The 21065-nt window shown below is 44.3% G+C and overlaps 1 protein-coding gene across 3 annotated transcripts in view; it reads right to left on the bottom strand.

Moving 5' to 3' along the window:
* Positions 1-20960, bottom strand: part of rtn3 (reticulon 3) — a 31312-nt gene extending 10352 nt beyond the window's left edge. The window contains exons 1-4 of one of the 3 annotated variants that reach the window (XM_071206576.1): positions 20643-20960; positions 13532-13579; positions 6393-9698; positions 36-243 (exon numbers count right to left, since the gene is read on the bottom strand). In XM_071206576.1, the coding sequence (XP_071062677.1) occupies positions 36-243; positions 6393-9698; positions 13532-13579; positions 20643-20733 (3653 nt within the window). In that variant the 5' untranslated portion in view covers positions 20734-20960. The remainder of the gene's footprint in view (positions 1-35; positions 244-6392; positions 9699-13531; positions 13580-20642) is intronic. The other 2 variants (XM_034106397.2, XM_034106398.2) reach the window with 2 other exon arrangements.
* Between the last annotated feature and the right edge of the window lie 105 nt (positions 20961-21065).

The following is a 21065-nucleotide window of genomic DNA, read 5'->3' on the forward strand; positions in this document are numbered from 1 at the left end:
GTCAATGGAATTGAATTAATAGGATTGAGTCTCACTTGAAGGGGTGTCCGTCGCTGGACTTCTGCACGGCCTGCACCACAGACTTGTAGATGCGGAAGGTGATGGTGACGCAGAGCAGGGCCAGGAGCAGGTAGGACGCCACGCTGATGACGCTGAAGGCTGCCAGCGACAGCAGCATCAGCAGGGACAGCCCGAACGCCACGCCCGACTTCTTGGGGTCTCGCCAGTGGATCAGATCCTTCACTGCAGAGAGGAGGTCAGAGGCAGGGGTTAGTCTGATATTGGAATGCTCAGAAAAGGCCTACAACAAAAGAACCAGTACAACATGAAATCCTGTCGTCTTGCAGATGAGGTAGAAAAAGGCCCTGGCCTGTAGGTGGGAATGTGTTTTTGTTTAAGGCATTGAAGGGGACTAAACTATCTAAAACCGTTTGCGTTATTAGGAACATGTGTGTATCGTAGCCAGGCCTCAAGAAAAACTCTGGCCCAATAAAACATGGATAAGCAGCGTAAAACTTATCTGGCAGTGGAGGGTAACTGAGAAAGTGCTCCCTTTGTGTGCGCATGCATTTCCTGTGAGGTCGTGCATGCTGAAGGGTTGCCTCGATACAAGGTGGTTACGTAATGCTGGAATGGGCCGGCGCTCTCAGCCACGCCTTCCCTCTGCGTGTGGGGGAAAGGAGTGCGCATTTAAAAAAGCCTTTAGTAAGTGGGGGGAGAACCACGTGGCGTGTGCCTCAGGGACAGTTCAGGCTCCAGTGCTCCAGCTAGTTTAATGGGGACACACGTCAAGCAGAACCTTCACACACACATTACACATCTCACTGTCAGGACACCAAATCCAATTCAGTCAGAAATGTATTAAATGTAAATGTTGGGGTTTTTATTGTTATCCAAAAAAGTGTTTTTGGAGCTTAGATCACATATGTGTAGGTCAGGCCTCAACAGGCTGACTGACCAGAGGGAATTCTAATTCCTTCAGATGTCCATGATCCCGACTTGGGCTGGGATGTTAAAGTTAAAGTTGGTACTGTCTCACAGAAAATACATGTTTCAAGAATACCATTCTAATGTCGGTGTAGTGGTGCTGCAGCGGTCTGCAAATCCTATTCCCAGACAAAGTTAAGTCTAAAAAAAAGATTGTGGGCTGCTTACATGTTGCTCTGATGCATGTCGGCAGACTCGCCTGATCTCACCTTAAATGGTGGAGGCCTGGACAGCCCAACACAGAACAGCTATGAAACAAAATAACCGACGCCAGAAGAGAGACATGGTTTGCAGTCAGTCGATGATGCAAATATTAGTCTTAATAAACTGGTAACTCCTCGTCTAGTTAATGACAGGTCTAGCTTGGAGTGCTATATCAGACTGGCTAGAGTTAGCGAGTCGCCGGCTCCTGTGTAATGATCAGATACCATAATCTAACTAGCACTGCGAGGAGTCACCACATCTTCTTCAACACCACCAATGTTGTGATTATGACCAAAGTAATGTACTTTCTTCACTTGTTGTAGTGTGATGGATAGATGATGTGTTTGATCCTTAATCCAGCTGAGCCCACTCTTTGGACACGCTGCTATATGACAATAACCCACCCAGAACAGAAGGATGGCAGTTACATGTTCAACTGATCACATAAAGTTCCCCCTTGAAGACTTATGGGTCCCCTGAAGGGGTTTGAAAGCAATACATTTCAGGTATTGTATATAAAGAAGTCTGAATCAGATGTTTCTTTTGCATGACATTTAAAACAACCACATGGCACGTTGGACTGAAAAAAAGACAACAATGCTCAGCATATGAAGAGTTAACCTGTTTACAAGGCCCTGAGGGGAAGCACTGCTGTGCGGCGCACACAGGAAGAGACCGCTCTATTGTTCCTCATTGTGTCTGCTGAGCCTGCCAGGACACCGTGTTTAAACCTAACCCGTTACAACAGAGCTGAGCTCCATCAAGCCAGCAGGTTGACCACATTCAGGGACAACAGATCTGAAAAGAAATGTAACTCCACGTTGATAAGTGGGAAGCAACGCTGACTTCCCTGAAGACTATCGAACAGCAACAGTGAGTGGGGCGTTCTCACCCTGCACTGCAGGGGGAGCGTGTTCTCCCAGCATGCTTTGCTGCTGGCACCCACAGGGAGGCAGCCGGAGCTTGACGGCCCTCATTATCTCCCTCTCTCCCTGTCTCCACGTCTCTCGCCCTGGCTCTACTTTGCTGAGTCCCAGTGGCTGCCGAGGTGCAGTGGCCTGCTTTCACTGTGATCTCTTAAAGCGGCACACACCGTACCACTGACCTGAGTGGAAACGGGCTGCAGCGACCCAACACACATTAACTGGCATTACAGGTGACGGTTCAAACGTATACAAGGGGTATGCAAACCATACTGGTTGTCATTTTAAAGAGCTGCAGTATGCTTTGCTTCTGCAGGTAAGCACACTGCATCTCTTGAGACCATTGGCACACTTTTACCTAAAGGGCACTAGATGTTCTGCAAAACATATTGTAATCTATTGTGTACACAGCTAAGGTTTTATGTGACTGCATAAAACAACACGGCCATCTAAATCTAAACCATCTTCTATTCTGTGGGTGCAGTAAATCATATGATATACCTAATCAGTGAACATTCAGAACTAGTGTACCCTATAAACCTGTAGACGCGTCACGTTGACCAAGTATTATCCAAGTACCTGCCTAGTAACATGATTATTATTATTGAGTCATCTTAGGTTTTGTACTGAGAATAAATGAATGAGAATGAACGTTTTGGGCTGGTAACCAACAAGTGGTGGCAAGCCATGCTGCATCGTGAGCAGCGTAATACACCAACTGTTCTAATACCATTATTTTAAGTAACAGGCAATTAAGCCTGTTCAAAACTTGCTCTATTTCTGATGTGACCTCAATTCATCTCCCGACTGACGTGATCACTTCTGACTGAAACAAGATAATAACCCATCATGATCGTGTCAGAGAGCTTCGTGTGGAATCAAAGAAACACCGCTACAGGTTTGAGTCAAGCTTTTACATGTGCCTTTCCTCCATTCTACACATCTTCACACTGAGGATTGACACACATGTGACCACCAATGAATGCTTGCTTTAAACTACATCTTGGAGGCTAATGCTCGCATGGCAATGCAGAGAATGTCGAGCACATCCTCATGACAACAGGCACACCTACCTAAACAACTCGCCCTGCCTAATAAGACAAGTTGTGGGGCAGCACTGCAGAGAAACACTAAAATAGCTCATGGCTGGAGGGGGAGGATTCACCAACACAGGCTTCTCTACAGAACAAGTCATTAATACCACAACGAGAGAATCTTTACATTATGTGCACGGCTGGAAATCTACAACAAGCAATGCACAGACTTCAAATGAGCTGAACTGTTATGGCCCTTCTGCACCGTGTCCTCTTAGTTTCTGGTTGCTAGAGCACCAGCACTCTGTTCTCTGGTGTGCCAACTCTAGGTTAAGATATTCAGCACATGTAGACACCCTACTGAATGTGTTAGGATTACTGTCTGCATACCAGCCTCTGAGCATATGTGTGGAATTAAGATCATGTTTGCAGAGAAGGGGGGTACTGCATGTTGCTCTCGAAAATAACCCACCAGTGCTTTGACCTTGGTTTGGTGACTGGTCAACTTTTAACAAAGTAAGAACCATCACAGTAATCTGTGATACATGGTGATAGGTTGGTTAAATCTCAGACATCGTTTTTGAGAAAAAGGGTGGCTGGATTGAAGAGAGGAGGATTGGACACGAGAGGACAACAATGCCTTACATGGACCCTTTAACCCCAGATAGCATTATGCTGAACAGCCAAGTACCAATTATGCACCACTTTTATTTGAGATCATTTTTCATAACTGCTTTTTTTTTGTACCATGTCCTTTTCATCCCGTCAGTGTTCACCAAGTGTGCTTTGGTAAGTCGCATTAGGACAGAAACCCAACACTGGGAATTGACTGTACCCCGTGATGTTCAAGGTTCTTGCAAGCCAACACCAGGGCACCATATTTAAACCTCACCGACTCTGTCAATGGACCACTGCCAAGCTGTAAAGGACAAAGGGGACGAGAGGGTCAACAGATCAGATGGAGAGGGGATCACCAGCCCATGTGCAGCCTTAGTGTGCACTATATTGTGGTTTGATACTATAATCTCTGTGACAACTGCAGTCTCTACACTTTTAGATTAAAGTAAAATAAACCTGTGACCTTTAGGACAAAGCGTTTTCTGTACTGTAGTTCTATAGATGCATATTAGAGGTGTAACGGTACACGTACCGAAATTATTCGGTACGGGCTCTTCGGTTCACGTGTGTACCGAAGTGTACCGAATGAATAGAACGTTAAACGTAAACCATTGAGAACATGAACAACTTTTTGGAAGTAATCTCAGGTGCTGCGTCGCAGCATTCAGAGTCATTTGCTCACATTGGGTTCAACGCGTCATAGAGCGAGCAAGTCATTTCATTGGACGAGAGGGCATACTATGAGAGCTGGGCACGGGGATGCGTTCAAATGTAGTCAGTAATTTCGAAATGGCGAACGCAGATAAAGTTCAGCTCAAAAATCCTCCAGCATCATTGAAGTCTCCGGTTTGGGAACATTTTGGTTTCGCAGTTACGTACAAGGATGACGGACAAAGACAGGTGGACCGAACCAAAGCTGTTTGTCGGCATTGTTCAACTAACATTGGTTACACGGCTGGCAATGCATCAAACTTGCACACTCATTTGAAAAGGCATCACCGGAACGTGAATATAACCGGTACCAAAAGACTGAAGTGCAAACCCAACTCCCGCTAGCATTTAAGCCTCCACCACTCGCAAAAACTTCAGACCGAGCCAAAGCTATTACAAACGGCAAATATCCTTATGTTGCCATGTTAGCAAAGCGCTACCTGGCTATCTGCTACCTCTGTCCCTAGCGAGAGGGTGTTCTCCACAGCAGGAGACATTGCTAGTGCCAGCAGATCTGCCCTTTCGGCAAGCAATGTGGACAAGTTCATCTTTCTTTAAAAAAACATGAAAATACAATGACAAGCAAGTCATAATGTCAAACTGGCTGCTTAGGTACTAGTACAGTTCATCGAAATGCTGCACCTTAATGTTTATTTTATTATATTTTGTATTTATTTGAGTGAATACATTATTCACAGTTTAATAATAATTGTAAAAACCCCAAAAATATTTTATGTTTTGTGATAATTTTTTCTGCTGTACCGAAAACGTACCGAACCGAACCGTGACCTAAAAACCGAGGTACGTACCGAACCAAAATGTTTGAGAACCGTTACACCCCTAATGCATATATATATATATATATATATATATATATATATATATATATATACACACAGGGGCGGACTGGCCATCTGTAGAATCTGGAGAACCACAGAACGGTCGTCAAGGGCCGGCCCTTTAAAAATAAATAAAAATAGTTTAAGCGCTGACAGTCGACAGAGGGCGACAGCGGCCGCTAATGCAGTTGTGTGGTTCTTATCTTTCAAATAATCACACACGAAGAAGAAAAAAGACCGGCCACACGAAGAGAAGGGATTAGACGCCGCGGCAGACAGGGGGAATGAAAACACATGGATAAAAATCAAAGAAAACAAAAAGAAAAAGGTGGGGCCGAGAAGGCAAGAGAAATAAAGGTGAAGTCACTCGCAGGTGAAGCATATCAATGTCGCAAATTGACAGACCTTTTTGGCAGCAGCGCTGCTACAAGCACTGCATCAGCAGCAGCTTAGAACAAGTGGGCGCGAGTTCAGACATACAGCCAGCCTCCTGCGTTCATGATGAGGGGCAGAGTTGAGCTGCTGGAAGAACCAGCTCAACCGGCACACGTGCAGCAGGGCAAGAGCAAGAGGTGGGTGAGTTTATCCCTTGAACTCAGTGGCGTTTTCTCCTGGAGGCCGAGGGAAGCCAGGCTTCCCCTGTTTTTGTATGTTTGCCGATAAGTAAAATGAATTAGAAATACAGTACTGCGAGGAGAAGACCGGATGCTGCTCATCTTAGAATCTTCTAACCTGAACCTCTAGTGGATATTCAATGTCGTATTGAGGGGTGGTATTTAGTGACAGGAACGCTGACAGGAGACGAGTAGTTACAACTAAGCATTCCTGTGTGCAGGCTACATTTGACTTGGAACTGTTAAAGTGCCTTACACTTTCATACAGAAGGAACGAAAGAGTTGTGTTGGCAATTTGAGTGTTTTTGTTGTACAAAGCATGTTCCTACATGTATACAAAATATAAAAACAATAATTATTTTTAGAATGAGCAGGCAGTTCAAGGTGCAAGTGAGGAAAGGGGTCTTGTTGAGGGGACTGTGTGAGGTCAGCAGGCCTATCGCCCATAAGAAGAGGTGTTACCTGATAAGTGGGTTAGTATTGCTGTCACGACATGCTCAGCAAGGTGATAGGCTTCAGCCACCCATTCGTCGATGGCTTCTACCTCTTTGGAATATGTGCTGTTGCTTTGGGAACATGAAGGATTAGGAAGGGCGGAAAAGGAAGCCTGCTGAATAGATGCAGCATTGGGGTTAGCTTTGCCATGGTCCGGAACCTTTGACTGTGGAGACGCCACCTCCTCTTGACTGCTGCCCAGCTCCTTAAGAGCAGTGATAGTTAGCTGTTCTTGTTCAAGATCCATCACCATGGTCGGAGGGGACTGATTAGGACGCAAAGCAGCTTTGCAGAACTTGTCCTCAGAAGGTACATTTTTGGGCGTGTCGTCCTGTTGTGCTTCGTCCTGTCTTGATTTCAGGCACTCTCGCATGAACTCAACAAAGCTATCTGTAGGCTCAGAAACTGAGCTGTCCGAGTCATTGCTTTCTGGATTGCTTGTCATTTCAGGAGCCTGTTGACCTGCTTCCGTGTCCTGCTGGAGCTTTGATCCAATCTTCTGTGCTGGGAGGCAGTTGCTATGTTCTATGTTATCTGTAACGATGTCAGGGGTCATTTTTTTATTGAAATCCTGCTCATTCATCCTGCCAAGTGTCTCACTTTGGAAAGAGGAATATGGATCTTGGGGATATTCTCTTTGACATTGCTGATCGACTAGCTTGGGGAAGGCTTCATCCTCATTCACTGAAGAGAAATGATCCAGAATTGCACTGCTTGCTTTCAGTGGTTCATTGTTGATTTGAGAAGGATCCGAAAGGAAGCGTTCTTTAGCACTCAACCCTTTTTCATCAACATCATCCAAGGTAGAGGATGCGTCATAATCGTAATCAAATGATTGTCGGTCATATATATCATCTTGCATGAAGCTGGTTTTAGATAGTGAAGCCATTTCCACGTGAGCCTCTTTTCCAGCAGTGATGCTCTGTTCATCCAGCTTGGATTGGTTGTAGGATGTTTCTATGAAAGCAACATCAGTCTTGCAAGGTTTGACCATGATATATTGTGGTTCATCTGACCACTCATCATCGTTGTCTTGGAAGTCCACTTGTTCCTTTGTGACTTTGAAAGGGTCTTCATCATTTTCTTTATTGGAAGTGGCCTGTGATTTTTCAGTTTGAGCCTCAGGTTTTGATGCAGACTCACGATGTACTGTTTCAGGAAGAGGTTTGATTATGTTGTGTTTCGGAGAGTATTCAGCATCAGAGTCCACGGGTGAGGACGGGGGAGAGTAGCCTTCCATGATTTCGGTTTCTAAGGGCCGTGTTTTGGGTGGTTCATGTTTACTATCCTCTGGCTCTGGGGTCTTTGGAGCCTCTCTAGCTTGCTCTCTTACAGCCTCATAGTCCTCATCTTCCTCCACTTCAAGCTCCATTTCCATTTCCATCTCCTCATCACTGTAATTTGGCTCGTCAGTCTCTATGACATTTATTGTTGGCACCTGCATTAGCTTCCTCTCAGACGTTGGTGGAATCTCCTTTTCATCAGTGGGAAGACTCGGGGCTGCTGCAGCTGGGCTAGGATCATTTGAAACTGCTTGAGGAGGAACAGTAGCAGGAACAGAGACACCATCTTCAATGACTGTGTCGTCTGAATCTCCTGAGCTGTCGGCTTCACTTGCCTCTGGGCGCTCGAGATCTCCGGTCCACATGTTCTTCTTGTCATCCAAAACATTACTTTTAGTATCCATGCCAACTGGTGGAGGGACATGAGGAGACTGGGAGTCAAAGCCTGCAGGAGGTGCAGGTGGAACTGGGCCTGAATCAAGTTTTGATGGAGCCTGGGCACCTGCTTTGTCCTGTTGATCCCACATGTAGGCTGTTGGCAAATAGTTTAGATCAAAGTCAGACTCCTCCTCAACACGCGACTGCTTCTGTGTATCACTAGAATCATTCTTCAGCTTTGAAGCTTCAGCAGGAGAATCCATGAACGCATCGGGGACTCCAGCAAAGGGAGCAGGAGCATCGGCTATAACTACGTCAGTTTCTTTCTTTACCTTCGACGTCACGCTGTCTGAAGTCAGGGTGGGTTTAGTTGGATCTACAGCCGCATAGTCTGGCACCGGAGGCAAATGAGACTTCATCCACTCTTCCGTTTCTTCAAATTCATTCACTTGTCTTAAATCTCCAAGCACTTCAAAGGGAGATTCCGGTGACTCTTGATCAGTAGATCCTCCTCTTTTCTGGACAGTTGGCGTAGTTCTCTCAGTGAGAGGCTTTGAAGTCTCAGTGGGAAATTGAGGGGTCTCAAATGGTGATTTTGGGGTCCCAGTGGAAGATTTGTTGGTCTCATTGGGAGATCTGGGGGTCTCACTGGAGAATGTTGGTGTTTCAGTGAAAAATGTGGAGGTCTTAGTGGAGAATTTGTGCACCTCAGTTGGAGCTTTTTGGGTCTCAGTAGGAGATCTGGGGGTCTCAGTGGGAGATCTGGGGGTCTCAGTGGGAGATCTGGGGGTCTCAGTGGGAGGTCTGGGGGTCTCAGTGGGAGGTCTGGGGGTCTCAGTGGGAGGTCTGGGGGTCTCAGTGGGAGGTCTGGGGGTCTCAGTGGAGAACTTGGAGGTCTCAGTGGGAGATCTGGGGGTCTCGGTGGAGAACTTGGAGGTCTCAGTGGGAGATCTGGGGGTCTCGGTGGAGAACTTGGAGGTCTCAGTGGGAGATCTGGGGGTCTCGGTGGAGAACTTGGAGGTCTCAGTGGGAGATCTGGGGGTCTCGGTGGAGAACTTGGAGGTCTCAGTGGAGAACTTGGAGGTCTCAGTGGGAGGTCTGGGGGTCTCGGTGGGAGATCTGGGGGTCTCGGTGGAGAACTTGGAGGTCTCAGTGGGAGGTCTGGGGGTCTCGGTGGAGAACTTGGAGGTCTCATTGGAGAACTTGGAGGTCTCGGTGGAGAACTTGGAGGTCTCGGTGGAGAACTTGGAGGTCTCAGTGGGAGATCTGGAGGTCTCGGTGGAGAACTTGGAGGTCTCGGTGGGAGATCTGGGGGTCTCGGTGGGAGGTCTGGGGGTCTCGGTGGAGAACTTGTCATGGCTGCGGTCTCTGAAGTGAGAAAAGCCACCATCACTTCTAAAGTCTGGGTCCTTCTTCTTGGCAGCCAGAGCTTCAAGCGCCTTGATTCGCTCGGAAACGGGAGAGGTCTTTATCGGGGAGTCGGGCTGTCCGCCTGGCGGCCCTGGCTCCCTCCCGTAGCTGCTGGGGGGGAGTGAGCCAGGCTGAGAAGGAAAACGAGGGGATGTCGCGACACCTTCGCAGGGCCGGTCGGAGCCCTGGGCCACTCTCGTGTCTGCATCGGCGTGCAGCAAGCGAACAACGGAGAAGAGAGGGGGGGGTCATACATCACACCACACTAAACTTTCATGCACTTCTAATGTTATTCAGCGAGGCCTTGATGTTGCAGCCCAAGCATGCATGCGTTGCATCATGGAGTCATATAATGATGGGAGTTGGATGCTTGCATGCTGCTTCGTACTTCAAAGCTGCAATAAAGCAATGCGGTCGGTATGGCAACTTGAATGATCTGAACGATCAGATAAACAGCAAAGAAACACTAATCTCTTCATGAGTGGATATGGTGATTGATGTATATGAATTCCTTAACAACTGCAGTCATTAAATACATTTTGTAATGTTTTATATGATTAAATTAAACAATTAAAACATTTTATTAATATTTGTTTTCAGAAATAGATTTGACTAAAACAGAATTGTATTACCTACTGAACTCCCTGCTGCTATCATCTGAGCTGGGACTTACGCCACACATGTGTGGGATTACATATCGTCATGTGAAATGCTATTTGTTTGTTCAAGGTAAACTCACTCAGGCTACTACTGCTAATGTTTCAAAGAAGAAAGGGTAAGTGCAACTTTAAAAAACCAACAGCCAACATCATCTTCACCTTCACCACAGAACACCATGGACTGTTACACAAGTAACAAACATGATTGAGATATAAAAACGGCATCTAAAAAACCAGACGAAAGATCAGAAGGATAAAAGTTGCACCTACACCCCAAGGCCTTTTATTACTTTACGATGTATTAGAATTCCTTTAGAATCATCTTCGTAGAAGGTGAATGTTTCTGCATAGTCAACATGTTCCTTTTATAATGCAAAACCATGTGACTTATAATGCGCTTTTAAACTATTTCTCTTTCCACTTAAAACCAGGGTGGGCTGCACTGCTGCAATGTTAAATACCTCATCTGACAGATTGGAAATTCATATTTAATGTTTTTTTTGTTTCATAAAGCTTTGGGCTTACTTCAAGTTAGTTTATTTCTGTGCCAATGATGTGTGTAAATATGCCTGTTGGATAGAAAATAAGCCGTGGGAAGAGGGAAGGAGACCAAGCGTAGTACATGTGTTGTACTAGCCTGGTACACTACAATCCGTTTGGATCAAACCAGTCAATTGAAGTTCTGAAATCAGGCACACGCCGTTAGGTTAAGTCAGGTGGGGGCTTAAACCCATGGATATAGTCTGTGTTCAAGTTTCAGTTTGAAACATGTGCTGACTACCAGTTAATTTGCTAAGCAATGGCCTTCTTCAAACCCTGCCTACAGATCTCCATGCTGTTTTCAAATATTAGCAAAAAAGGATTGACCTAGCAAACAACCATATTACTAATGATGGAAAACTTTAATACAGTTTAATGTAGAAACAAACGGCCATTAGGCAAAGGACTAATCTAAAAAAATTCTCAATCACAAACAGAGATGCATTCACTGTGCTCAGTGACAAGCCGAAATTATAAAATGCCAAAAGCTTGGCAACATTGCCGTCACAGTGCAGTTAATCAGGTCATCCAAACACCATCATCTCCTCAGCCAAACGGCCGAAGAGACGTGTATAGTCACTGATGGCAGGCCCTTCCCCAGCCGTGTGGCCACGAAGTACCCTGGATGTTTCCAAAGACATTCAAAGATGTTCCAAGCAACTGTTCCAACAGTCAGATGGTTGTTCAAACACCAATGACCTCTCATGTCACCTGCCATGATGCCATTAGGAGAAGGTGAAGGTATTGTCTATATTAACCTCCAACTGATTTCACTTTTACCTATCAAGCACACTGAATAAAGTATTTTCAGATCCACATATTGTTATATCCCCTGCCACTGCATAGACGGAGACTGTTCCACTGATGGCCGACTGACTGGTCCACTTTGTCTTGGACTGCTACCTCCCCTTTCCACAATACAATGCCTTGTTCAAACTAGGCCACATGAATGGACTTTGCATCCAGCTGGCAGCATTGTAGTCCTCTGGCTCTGCACTAGTAAACAAATTCCATAAGAGCTCGTGCTCTGAGAACACATCCACAGATTCTAGAGAGCCAGGGCTACTTGATTTGAAAATCAACTTCCAGAGAGACTCAGATTCAGGAGTAGCTTTATGAACATGGTTATAAAAACAGCTATCAACAAGTTCAATTAGTAATGGGCCACTGGTGATGTGCCACCTGCCAAAGCAGGCCTCAGTGGACTTCCTGTCTGACTCGTGGGACCTGCTCTCTGCAGTAGCTGGACTTGAGGGAATGTGAATGTGAACAAAATCATTTGTTACAATTAGCTAAATCTTCTCGTACCCTGAACATGAAATGCTATTTTTGGGATCAGTATATGTGATGAAATAATCTGAAATTAAGTGGTTTTCAATCATATCTCCTTATCACTCAGACTTAACAAAGGGGTAGACACCAAACTAATAAAGGAATGTACATTGAAACCCCAGGCATTGCTTTACTGATTACAACATGTAATGCTTAAGCTCAGTCAGATATTGTTGGTGCGAAACAGATGAGTCAGTAGTTCAAATTCCACTGGGTGCATCACGTCCCGTCATCCCTCACTCATGGTGAACAGTGTGGAGGCATGAGACATACGTGTTGTCATGGTACCCTGTGACTAAGGATACTGTGGCTCGTGTTATCTTCCCTAATCAATCCATTATACTACATCACTAAACAAAAAACACTACTTTCACAGCTATTGGTTACTGTTTGTTTACACTAGTATAGACTACCAAAACTGATGAGAATGACAGCATAAAAATAATTTGAAATAAAAATAACGCTCAAAGAAAACCTACTTTGTAATGGTTAAGCAAGGATGTGAGACATGCACAGAACCGCAAGCTGATATAGGGGTGGAGAGCAAGTGATGATACCTCCAGTGCCACTCGTCCTCTGGGGCCTGGCTGCTGCTGGGACTGAGGGGAGCTCGGGCTTGGATACTAGGGCAGCAGGAAGCTGGTACCTCCGGAGACACCAACCTGATCCATTTTTAGACTTCTGCTCTTGTGCGCACAATGTGAACTTGAACTTCTCTGCTTTCTTAAAATAAGGTGGCAATCTTGGGATTATGTTGTACCTACAGTGAGTGCTGCTGACCTGAATAATGCTCACTAGCAGGCGGTAAAGACAGAGATGGATCACATTGCTAGCAGCTGCAGAGGTATGGTCTGCCATGTCTCATTGTTTGTGTCCTGTCAAGATTCTGGTTGGGTGAGAACAAGCAGCATTGAACCCTAAAACGGACAAAGACTCGTTTAGATTAGGGCTGGTGATTTATGCCAGATGTATAAACTGAGGCACATTATTTCAAATGCACCACGTGTTCATATAGTGAAGCTGCTCAGACTATCGCTATGCCTGCAGCTTTAACATTAACTAACCATGTAAACTGTCAATCGGTCAAGATTTCTATTTACGGCATGAGCTAGAGACGTTTCATCTCAAGTTGCAGCCGGGTTGGGGTGGTGAAGAGAATTACCAATACCATGTCTTTGAGAACATGAGCTGTGCTGCGTTGATAACTTACAATTAGTCCAGCAACTAAGGGTCAGCAGTGTGGAAACAGATGGAGTAGCATGACAAGGTTTTGTTGGAGGAGGGGTGGGCTAGGAAAGGAGCTGGGGTTAGGACAGTAGTTCGCCATGTTATTGGTTTCTTTTTAGGTTGGTTCTATTTGAATAGCAGATTACGAGCAGGAGAGGGGCACTAGAAAGAGCGATGAGGTAGCGCAGTACAGCAGCAGGCCAGCGAGAGAGAACAGGACGGAGGGAGGGAGGGAGGGAGGGAGCAGGCGAGCAGCGTAAGAGAACCATACACTTGCCTTGAGGAGACTGAATGAGAGATACAGGCGAAGAGGAAAGAAAGGAATCTGAAAAAGGAAATAAAAGTACAGAAGTATGATCATCCTAGAAGAGGAAGAAAATAAGTCCTATCCATCAGACCCATTCAAATTCAAATAAAGGCAGTACACTTAGGAGAAAACAAGAGTAACTTATCCAGCCTTATCAACTCTACACACTATACGAGAAGCTACAAATAAAGACCAGACACTACGAATGGTAACAAAGTAGCCCCATGCATATGCTCTTATTATATACTACAGTAAACCTTCAACAACTTTAACACATGCACTTATATTTGCTATGCAGGCAAGACAGTTGGGTTTAGCAGCAGACAAAAGCCCTTGTCCCTTTGCTTGAGTGTGGCCATGAGCAAACAGAAGTGCTTGCTGCAACTTAACTACACACAACACTATTTCGTCTCGAGAACTTCTCCAAGGACTTATGTTGCTAAAGAAACCAACAGCTCCAAGTTTTCATGTACACTATACAGCAAATGGTAACTGGGCAGCCCTGTTCAAGAACGCCGTCTTCTTGGTTTGTTTGTACATGGTTGGTAGAGGCCCTTTACTTGAGGGGAATCTAAACACGACAGCATACAATGATGTTGTGTTCTACCAACTGTGGATCAGCAGTTTGTGTCTGTTTCTACTTTCCTCTCCTCCTGCATAAAGTCAGCTCCATCAAGAAATAGTGTTCCCAGTTTGGCCTGGAAGACTGGAGCCCTAACCTACACCCCATTCAGGCGGTGGTGACGAAGTCCATAGGGGCTTGGCAACTGGAAGGTCATCGGTTCAAGTCCCCGCAAGACCAAGAGCTACCGAGGTGTCCCTGAGCAAGGCACCGTTCCCTACACTGCTCCCCGGCGCCGTACATAACGGCAGCCCACTGCTCCTAACACTAGGATGGGTCAAATGCAGAGAAATAACAATAAGTTGAATCTTCAATTCAACACCCTTGGGATGAACTGGAATGCCAACAGGAAGCCAGACCGGACCAGCCAACGTTAATGTTGGAACTCTTTCATTCTCTGATGAAAGACAATCGTGAATCCAATGGGAAGCCTGAAACCAAAACAGTGGTGGCTGGAATGTAAGGGGCCAAATACCTGCTTGATAGTCCTCAAGGTTAAAAGTGTAAGAGTGTTCACACCTCAACCTCCGTTCCATCAGATTGGTTGGGGGCCAGGAGAGAAAAGTCCCGTCATGGGAAAGGACTTTCAGGTTTACCGAGGGAAGTGCAGCGTCTTGTTTCAGTAACGCTGAATAGGGGTTTATACAGGCTGGGGAGGTTGGGTTGGTGTGGCCTCGATGTGCAGCATTCCTTCTCTCCGAACACACCACACCTTCACTCTTTAACCACAATGAGGGCTATGTCTACGTCTTTCTTGTGCTTCCCCATTTCTTTTTAGGGACAACTTGGTGAGAATTGAATTAAGAAGATACTGGTCAAAAACGATATGTAACCTGTAGACATAAACATGACAACTAATAAGATTCAGATCCTAAAAGCATGCCTAAATATCGTGGTTCAACACATTAACAAAAATCACAAGTATGTCATTATGGAAAGACATCTTTGGAAAACGCTGATGACTGCTGTTAAGCTGTGGAAACGTTACAAAACACAACATGCATATCTAAAGAGGAATGAACGAGAAGGCATGTGATGGTGTTTTAAACACAGCAGAGAGAAATCAAAGCTGAATAATGTCCAACTATATAACCAGAGCAGATCAAAAGAGTTAGCTTAACTAAACATTTGCTTTACTTAAAGGTGCATTACGTCATGTTTCAGGGGCAGTGAACAAAATGAAAACACAACATCTGACATGTCATAACCTTATAAAGCTGTTCAGATAGATCTCTATTATCCTAGAAGATACAGTCCAATGCTAGAATTCTTGTTTTGTTGCACTTCTTGCCACTCTATGAATCCCAATACTAATCCTTCTTTAAAGGATAGGTTTCTATCAACTATTGAGAACAAAGCATATGGCTCTTTAGCTGCCACATGCTCCACAACTTGTCTGTCTACTTAGTGTTGATGGACAAGTCATTCTCTCTTTTCCAGCAGCTGATTGCAGCTGCTGGAACAGAGGCTAAGGAGATCAGAGAGTGTGGGTCATACAGCCACACCATGGAGCTCTACAGAGGCTAAGAACCTCTGTAGAGCTGAGGGGAAGTGCAGGACTGCTGATCAATCACTGGGAGTCTGTCAAAATCATCCTTTCATATACTAACTCATTGGTTACATCAAAAATAAAGCTATGTAGAAATGTTAAATGTTTGTCTCTGGGATAAGGGTTTGACTGCCTTCATTAGGCGCTTTCACACCAAGTACTTAGTTCATCAGAACTAAAGAGTTCTGATGAACTAAAGAGCAGATCGCGTTCATACCGGTCCCTGGGGGAGGATTAGTCAAATGAAGCCACTGACGTCACTTCTTCTTCTTCTGCTTTGGGTTTACTGGCAGGCCGCAAACCACTTCACGGCATATACCAGAGGTGGGACCAAGTCATTGTTTTGCAAGTCCGAGTCAAGTCTCAAGTCAGGATGGGCTTAGTGGTTACCAAAAAAATATATTTTAATTTTACAAACCCTGCACTCTCCAACATCACTGAAAAGCAGCCAGATGCTGCTTCTTTTTTCGGTTTTCTCTCATTTCTTGACTTTTTCCGACGCGCTTGCATTTAAATCCGTCTCCCCGTCGCTCTGTGCAGCTGGCCTATACCACTACACCTGCTGTGCCCCCACCCTTCTTTCACATAATGGTATGATCCTAGTGTGTCCTCGCATATGATTGGCCGCATGGTGGCCCAGCTAAATAAAGACCCGCCCCTGCCTGCAAGGATTCTCAGCAAGAGTAGGAGCGGCTGGAGATTCTGCTCTCCCCGACGGGAGTCTGCTCTTCTAACGGCAGCTCGCGATCGGCGTGTTGGAGACCTCTGAATTAAATGATCAAGTCACCTCAAGTCAGAGGCTCAAGTCCCGAGTCATTGGTGTTCAAGTCGAGTCGCAAGTGTTTTGTGATTTTGTCAAATCGGGTCTCAAGTCATCAAATTGGTGACTCGAGTCTGACTCGAGTCCAAGTCATGTGACTCGAGTCCACATCTCTGGCATATACTGCCACCCAAAGTCCCCGGCCGGAAGTCCCCGGAGTTGGGGACTGGCTTCAGTAGAAGCTGCTGGGAGTCCCAGCAGCTTCTACTGAAGCCTTCCGAGTAAATCGCCAGAACGCCGACACCTCCTCATCTCCACCGCTCCCATGTTTTTCTTTTGTGTTGCCATAAGTTATTCTCTCTGTTGGTGCGCTGGGCTAATGCTAATAATGCTAATGCCAGCAAATACAATGGCGGCTTCACAAACCTTTCCGAGTTTTACGGGGCGTGGTTTGCAATCCGGCCAACCAATCAGAAATGGGAACCTTTTTCTCCCATGAAAGTACCTGCTCTCTAGCAGGGACTAAAAAGGGGGTGAAAAGGTTCTCATGAACTAAGTTCTAGTTCCGGATTTTTTTGGTGTGAACACAACATTTCAAGAACTATCGGAACTATACTGGGAAAAGTACTCCAGTGTGAAAGCACCTATTAAGTCACAGTGTGCAATCCAAATACTTGGAGTTGGAAGCTTTGCCACTGTGCCTTTAGGGCTTCTTAAGCTCGTAACCTAGTGGAAACGATGGTGCAGGGCGGGTCTCCTCCCTGCCCTAGCTACCCTGTACTGTCCACCCTGAGGGCTCTCTGATGCCTCTGTGGCTGCAGTGATATAGTCTGCTCCTGCAGGGGTGGGTGGGTGGGTGGGTGGGTGGGGGCGTGCTGGCAAGACAAGTGGAGAGAGAGGGAAAGGAGGCTGAAAGAACTCTGTGTTCCTTGAAGGCTTTGCTTGTGAGCTTAATTTTTAGGTAGTTTAAATTGAATACCTATAGTTTCCAATTTAGTGAAATATGAGTTTTTCAAACAACATTGATATGAATGATTAAAACCACTAGGTTTGGTACACTATGAACCACAGCAATTACAGTTATGGTAACTCATCAAAGGTACATTTCTCCGTTGTTGGGAACATTAAGGATTTTTGATAAAAAATTGGGAGTTTTCTATAAAACACAGGAAATAACCCAATTCTCTCTTCAGTGAACATTATTTAAAAGGTTGTAGATCAAAATAGAACTGTAAAAGGCCAGCAAGTTGTGTAATAAGGTCGAAGACTTCTCACTGTTTGAGATGAGATTACACATAATGCAGCAATACCTAGATTGATTCCAAGGCTAACTTCCACAGAAAATATGATGCAATGTGGTTTCAGAAATTAGGTCCTCATTTTGAAATGTGCCACTTCCTTTGTGACTATTGTCACTAATCAGTGTGCAAGGCAAGTGAAATAGTCTCAGCTACAGACGGGAGCTGGAGAGGAGGGCCAGGCCATCTGTAGAGGTTACATCCACTGAGGCAAAGATAGACCTGTGTAGATTATTATGGAAACGACTGCAATAAGGCATGGGCAATGAACAAAAGAACATGATAAACTAGAAAGAATACTTCCATATAAGTTATGAGGCAACATGTCAGGATACACATGTGTGTATGTGACCAGCAACAACTACAAATCAATCCTTTCTGTGGATGTTTTAAATTAAAAGCCAGGTTTTATTGGTAAACATGTGGTTAAAGAAGGGCTTAACTATGGTTTAGAAACCCCTATGAATAAGTGAATAGAACATGTATTTCTGATGCTTTACTGAGGGAATGACTGCTGAAGTGGTTTACATTGTGCTAGATTTACAGACAAAAAGATTGTTTTCAAATGGACAGCAAAGTAAAACAGGAGCAGATCAGAGAACAGGGATGTTTTTTATAAAATATGATAAACAGGTGAATAAAGCTTAACCATTGGCCTGGATTTGTGACTGTGTCCAGCCTTGTTTGGGTAATATTGCAACAAAACGAATTGACCATAAATAATGTAACTGTTCCTGTGATAAGTACATTACGGCAATGACACATAGGGAATGACTGCTCAAAGCAACACAGTGTACCTTTTGACTGTCTGCCTAAGCACATTCCTCAAATCATTGACAGATTCATCAATAACAAATAAATCATTAGCTGTAGACTATTTCACAACAAGAAATATCTTCATTTTGTTAGTTTTATTTAAATGGAAGTCCTTTCGTAAAATAAAATTACACCAACATATATACATATAAGTTGTTAAAAGTGACATTCAATTGCAAACTCAAACGGAAGTTATTTACTAGTAAGAAAAACAGATTTAAAGACATTGCCTTTCCATATGATAATGATGCAGGGATAGGCCCAAAGCCCACATGCGTAGATGACTCAGCAGGGCTGTAATGACTAAGGTTCGCAGAAGTCAATGTCTGTTATCTGTTTTGGAATGTTACAAAAAAAGCAACCCTAATCATTCCGAGTTTGTTCAGGGCTGCCAGAAAACTATTTGTATAGAAACAGCCATCTTTGCTACTTTACAATTTGTCAGAAAATAACTAGCTCTTAAGGTCATGCCACAGTTTTGAGAACAACCTATACATATATCTTAAACATAATATAGATATATAAGGTTAACAATCCTTAAATATTTTTGAGAGATTAAATAAATGATAATTTGGTCATTGTTGTCATAAGCTAATAATCATATGGTACATCATATGATTGTAGGTATGGCAAGAAATGATGGTCCTAAATGATTTATGATGTGACATTGTTTGCTTCCGTATGTGTCCCAGTGGATTTGTAGTTATCTTTTATTTAATATGTTCTCTCAGGTCCTTGGTGATACACTTGAATCTCATTGAGGCATCGTGGGCCACACCCTGCCATATCCAGTTGACGCCCATGACCAGTGAGTGACCACATGTGCTTTAATTCTTCAAAGCCTACAATCCTTTTGATTAACAGAACATGGCTTTGAAGGATTTTCAAATGGCTCTGGTGGTAGTGACTGATTGAGCCATGGAGTGTAAATCAGAAAGCTTAACACAACACAAACACAGTAACTGATTGGAAAGCAGCCACTCCCTTAAAAACACAATAACCTGTCAATAAGGCCCTGGGCGACAAAACTATTACTTTGGTTAAATTAGACTTTTCTAGACAGTGAAACCTGAAAATCGAAAAAGACTTAAAAACTGGAGGTAGTGACAATAATTGGACAAATATGGATGACAGTACCAACGCTCTTCAGGCATGCGGTTTTTGTCTGGGACTGTTATTATGAAGACACAAAAGGGCAATGCGCCTTTAAGAGGTGCTCCCTTCACTGGCAGTTGCCCAGTAACAATGCATCTGCAGTGCAGAGCATCGCAACATAACGCTTCGTCACCCCAAACCTTGTTCTTAAATAATATGTCATGTAATGTACATTTACTTATTAACAAACATACCCATCTTGTAGAACATGACGCAAGACTATATTCGCCGTCATATGATTTACATTTAAATTCGGCTAACAGCAAAAATACACAACAACATTTCTTTTTTTTGTTTTTCTAAATTAGCACTGCTAGTTACGCAGTCTCCGTCGGTTTAAATAGCTACTCAGTGGGGACCAGTGTCGACCCAGAAATGTGTTTCGCTGCTTAGCTAGCCGAATACACAGTTGAGTTGAATGTCTTGCCTCATGCTCTACATGCTCTATATACACTAGCTATAGACGGGACGGAAGCACCACTTATTAGCAAAGCGACTTAAAACTGACAATTTTATAATATACATTGCGAGCGGCGTTATAACCTTTGTAGAAGAAAGCGCGTGTACCAGGGGCGGGCCAAAGCTACGGGGCATGATTGACAGCTGTGTGTTGGGATAAGTTCACTACCAAAAGGTGTTTCGCATTAAAGCTAAATAAGCTTAAACAATCATGCCAAAAACAGACCCAATATCATAAAATGTGTTTACAATACAATGCCTTCAGTTCTAAATTGAGGTATTGCGTTATGGTATTGACGTTACGTTAGACCTATGAAATTATGAATGCCTTATGTTTAAACGACACACATGGTTAAAAAATAATTAAGGGTATGTTTAAATTGACACTAGTCTAGCTAACTTAACGTTAGACTGTTTCTTACCGGATGGTTTTGATTCTTTGGCAGCAGAATTTTGTCCATCGGCAATCCCTTGCGACGATGATATCTGGGCGGACTGAGTCATTGGATCCATTTTACTGTAGTTTCAAAGCAACTGCACAAAGGAGGTAAAATGTCTGTCGTCTCGATATTAATTGTCGTATACTGCCCTTTAAAGACGTATATTTTTTCTGACTTTCCTTAAATTTCCCCAAGAGCGGGACTCGGGTCTGCACCTTAACGTAACGTCCGAGCACTGACAGATCAGCAGAGATGGAGGGAAACAAGGAGGACTATGGAGGAGGGGAAAAAACATGTCGGGGTGAGACGCGTTCAAAGTCTCCGTTGAGGCTCCTATATGTCAACTGTCACCTGCTACATATTTTTGTTGCAACTGCGTTAATGTACGATAAAATAACACCATCA

The sequence above is a fragment of the Pseudochaenichthys georgianus genome, chromosome 18 (genome assembly GCF_902827115.2).
Source record: "Pseudochaenichthys georgianus chromosome 18, fPseGeo1.2, whole genome shotgun sequence".
NCBI lineage: Eukaryota > Metazoa > Chordata > Actinopteri > Perciformes > Channichthyidae > Pseudochaenichthys > Pseudochaenichthys georgianus.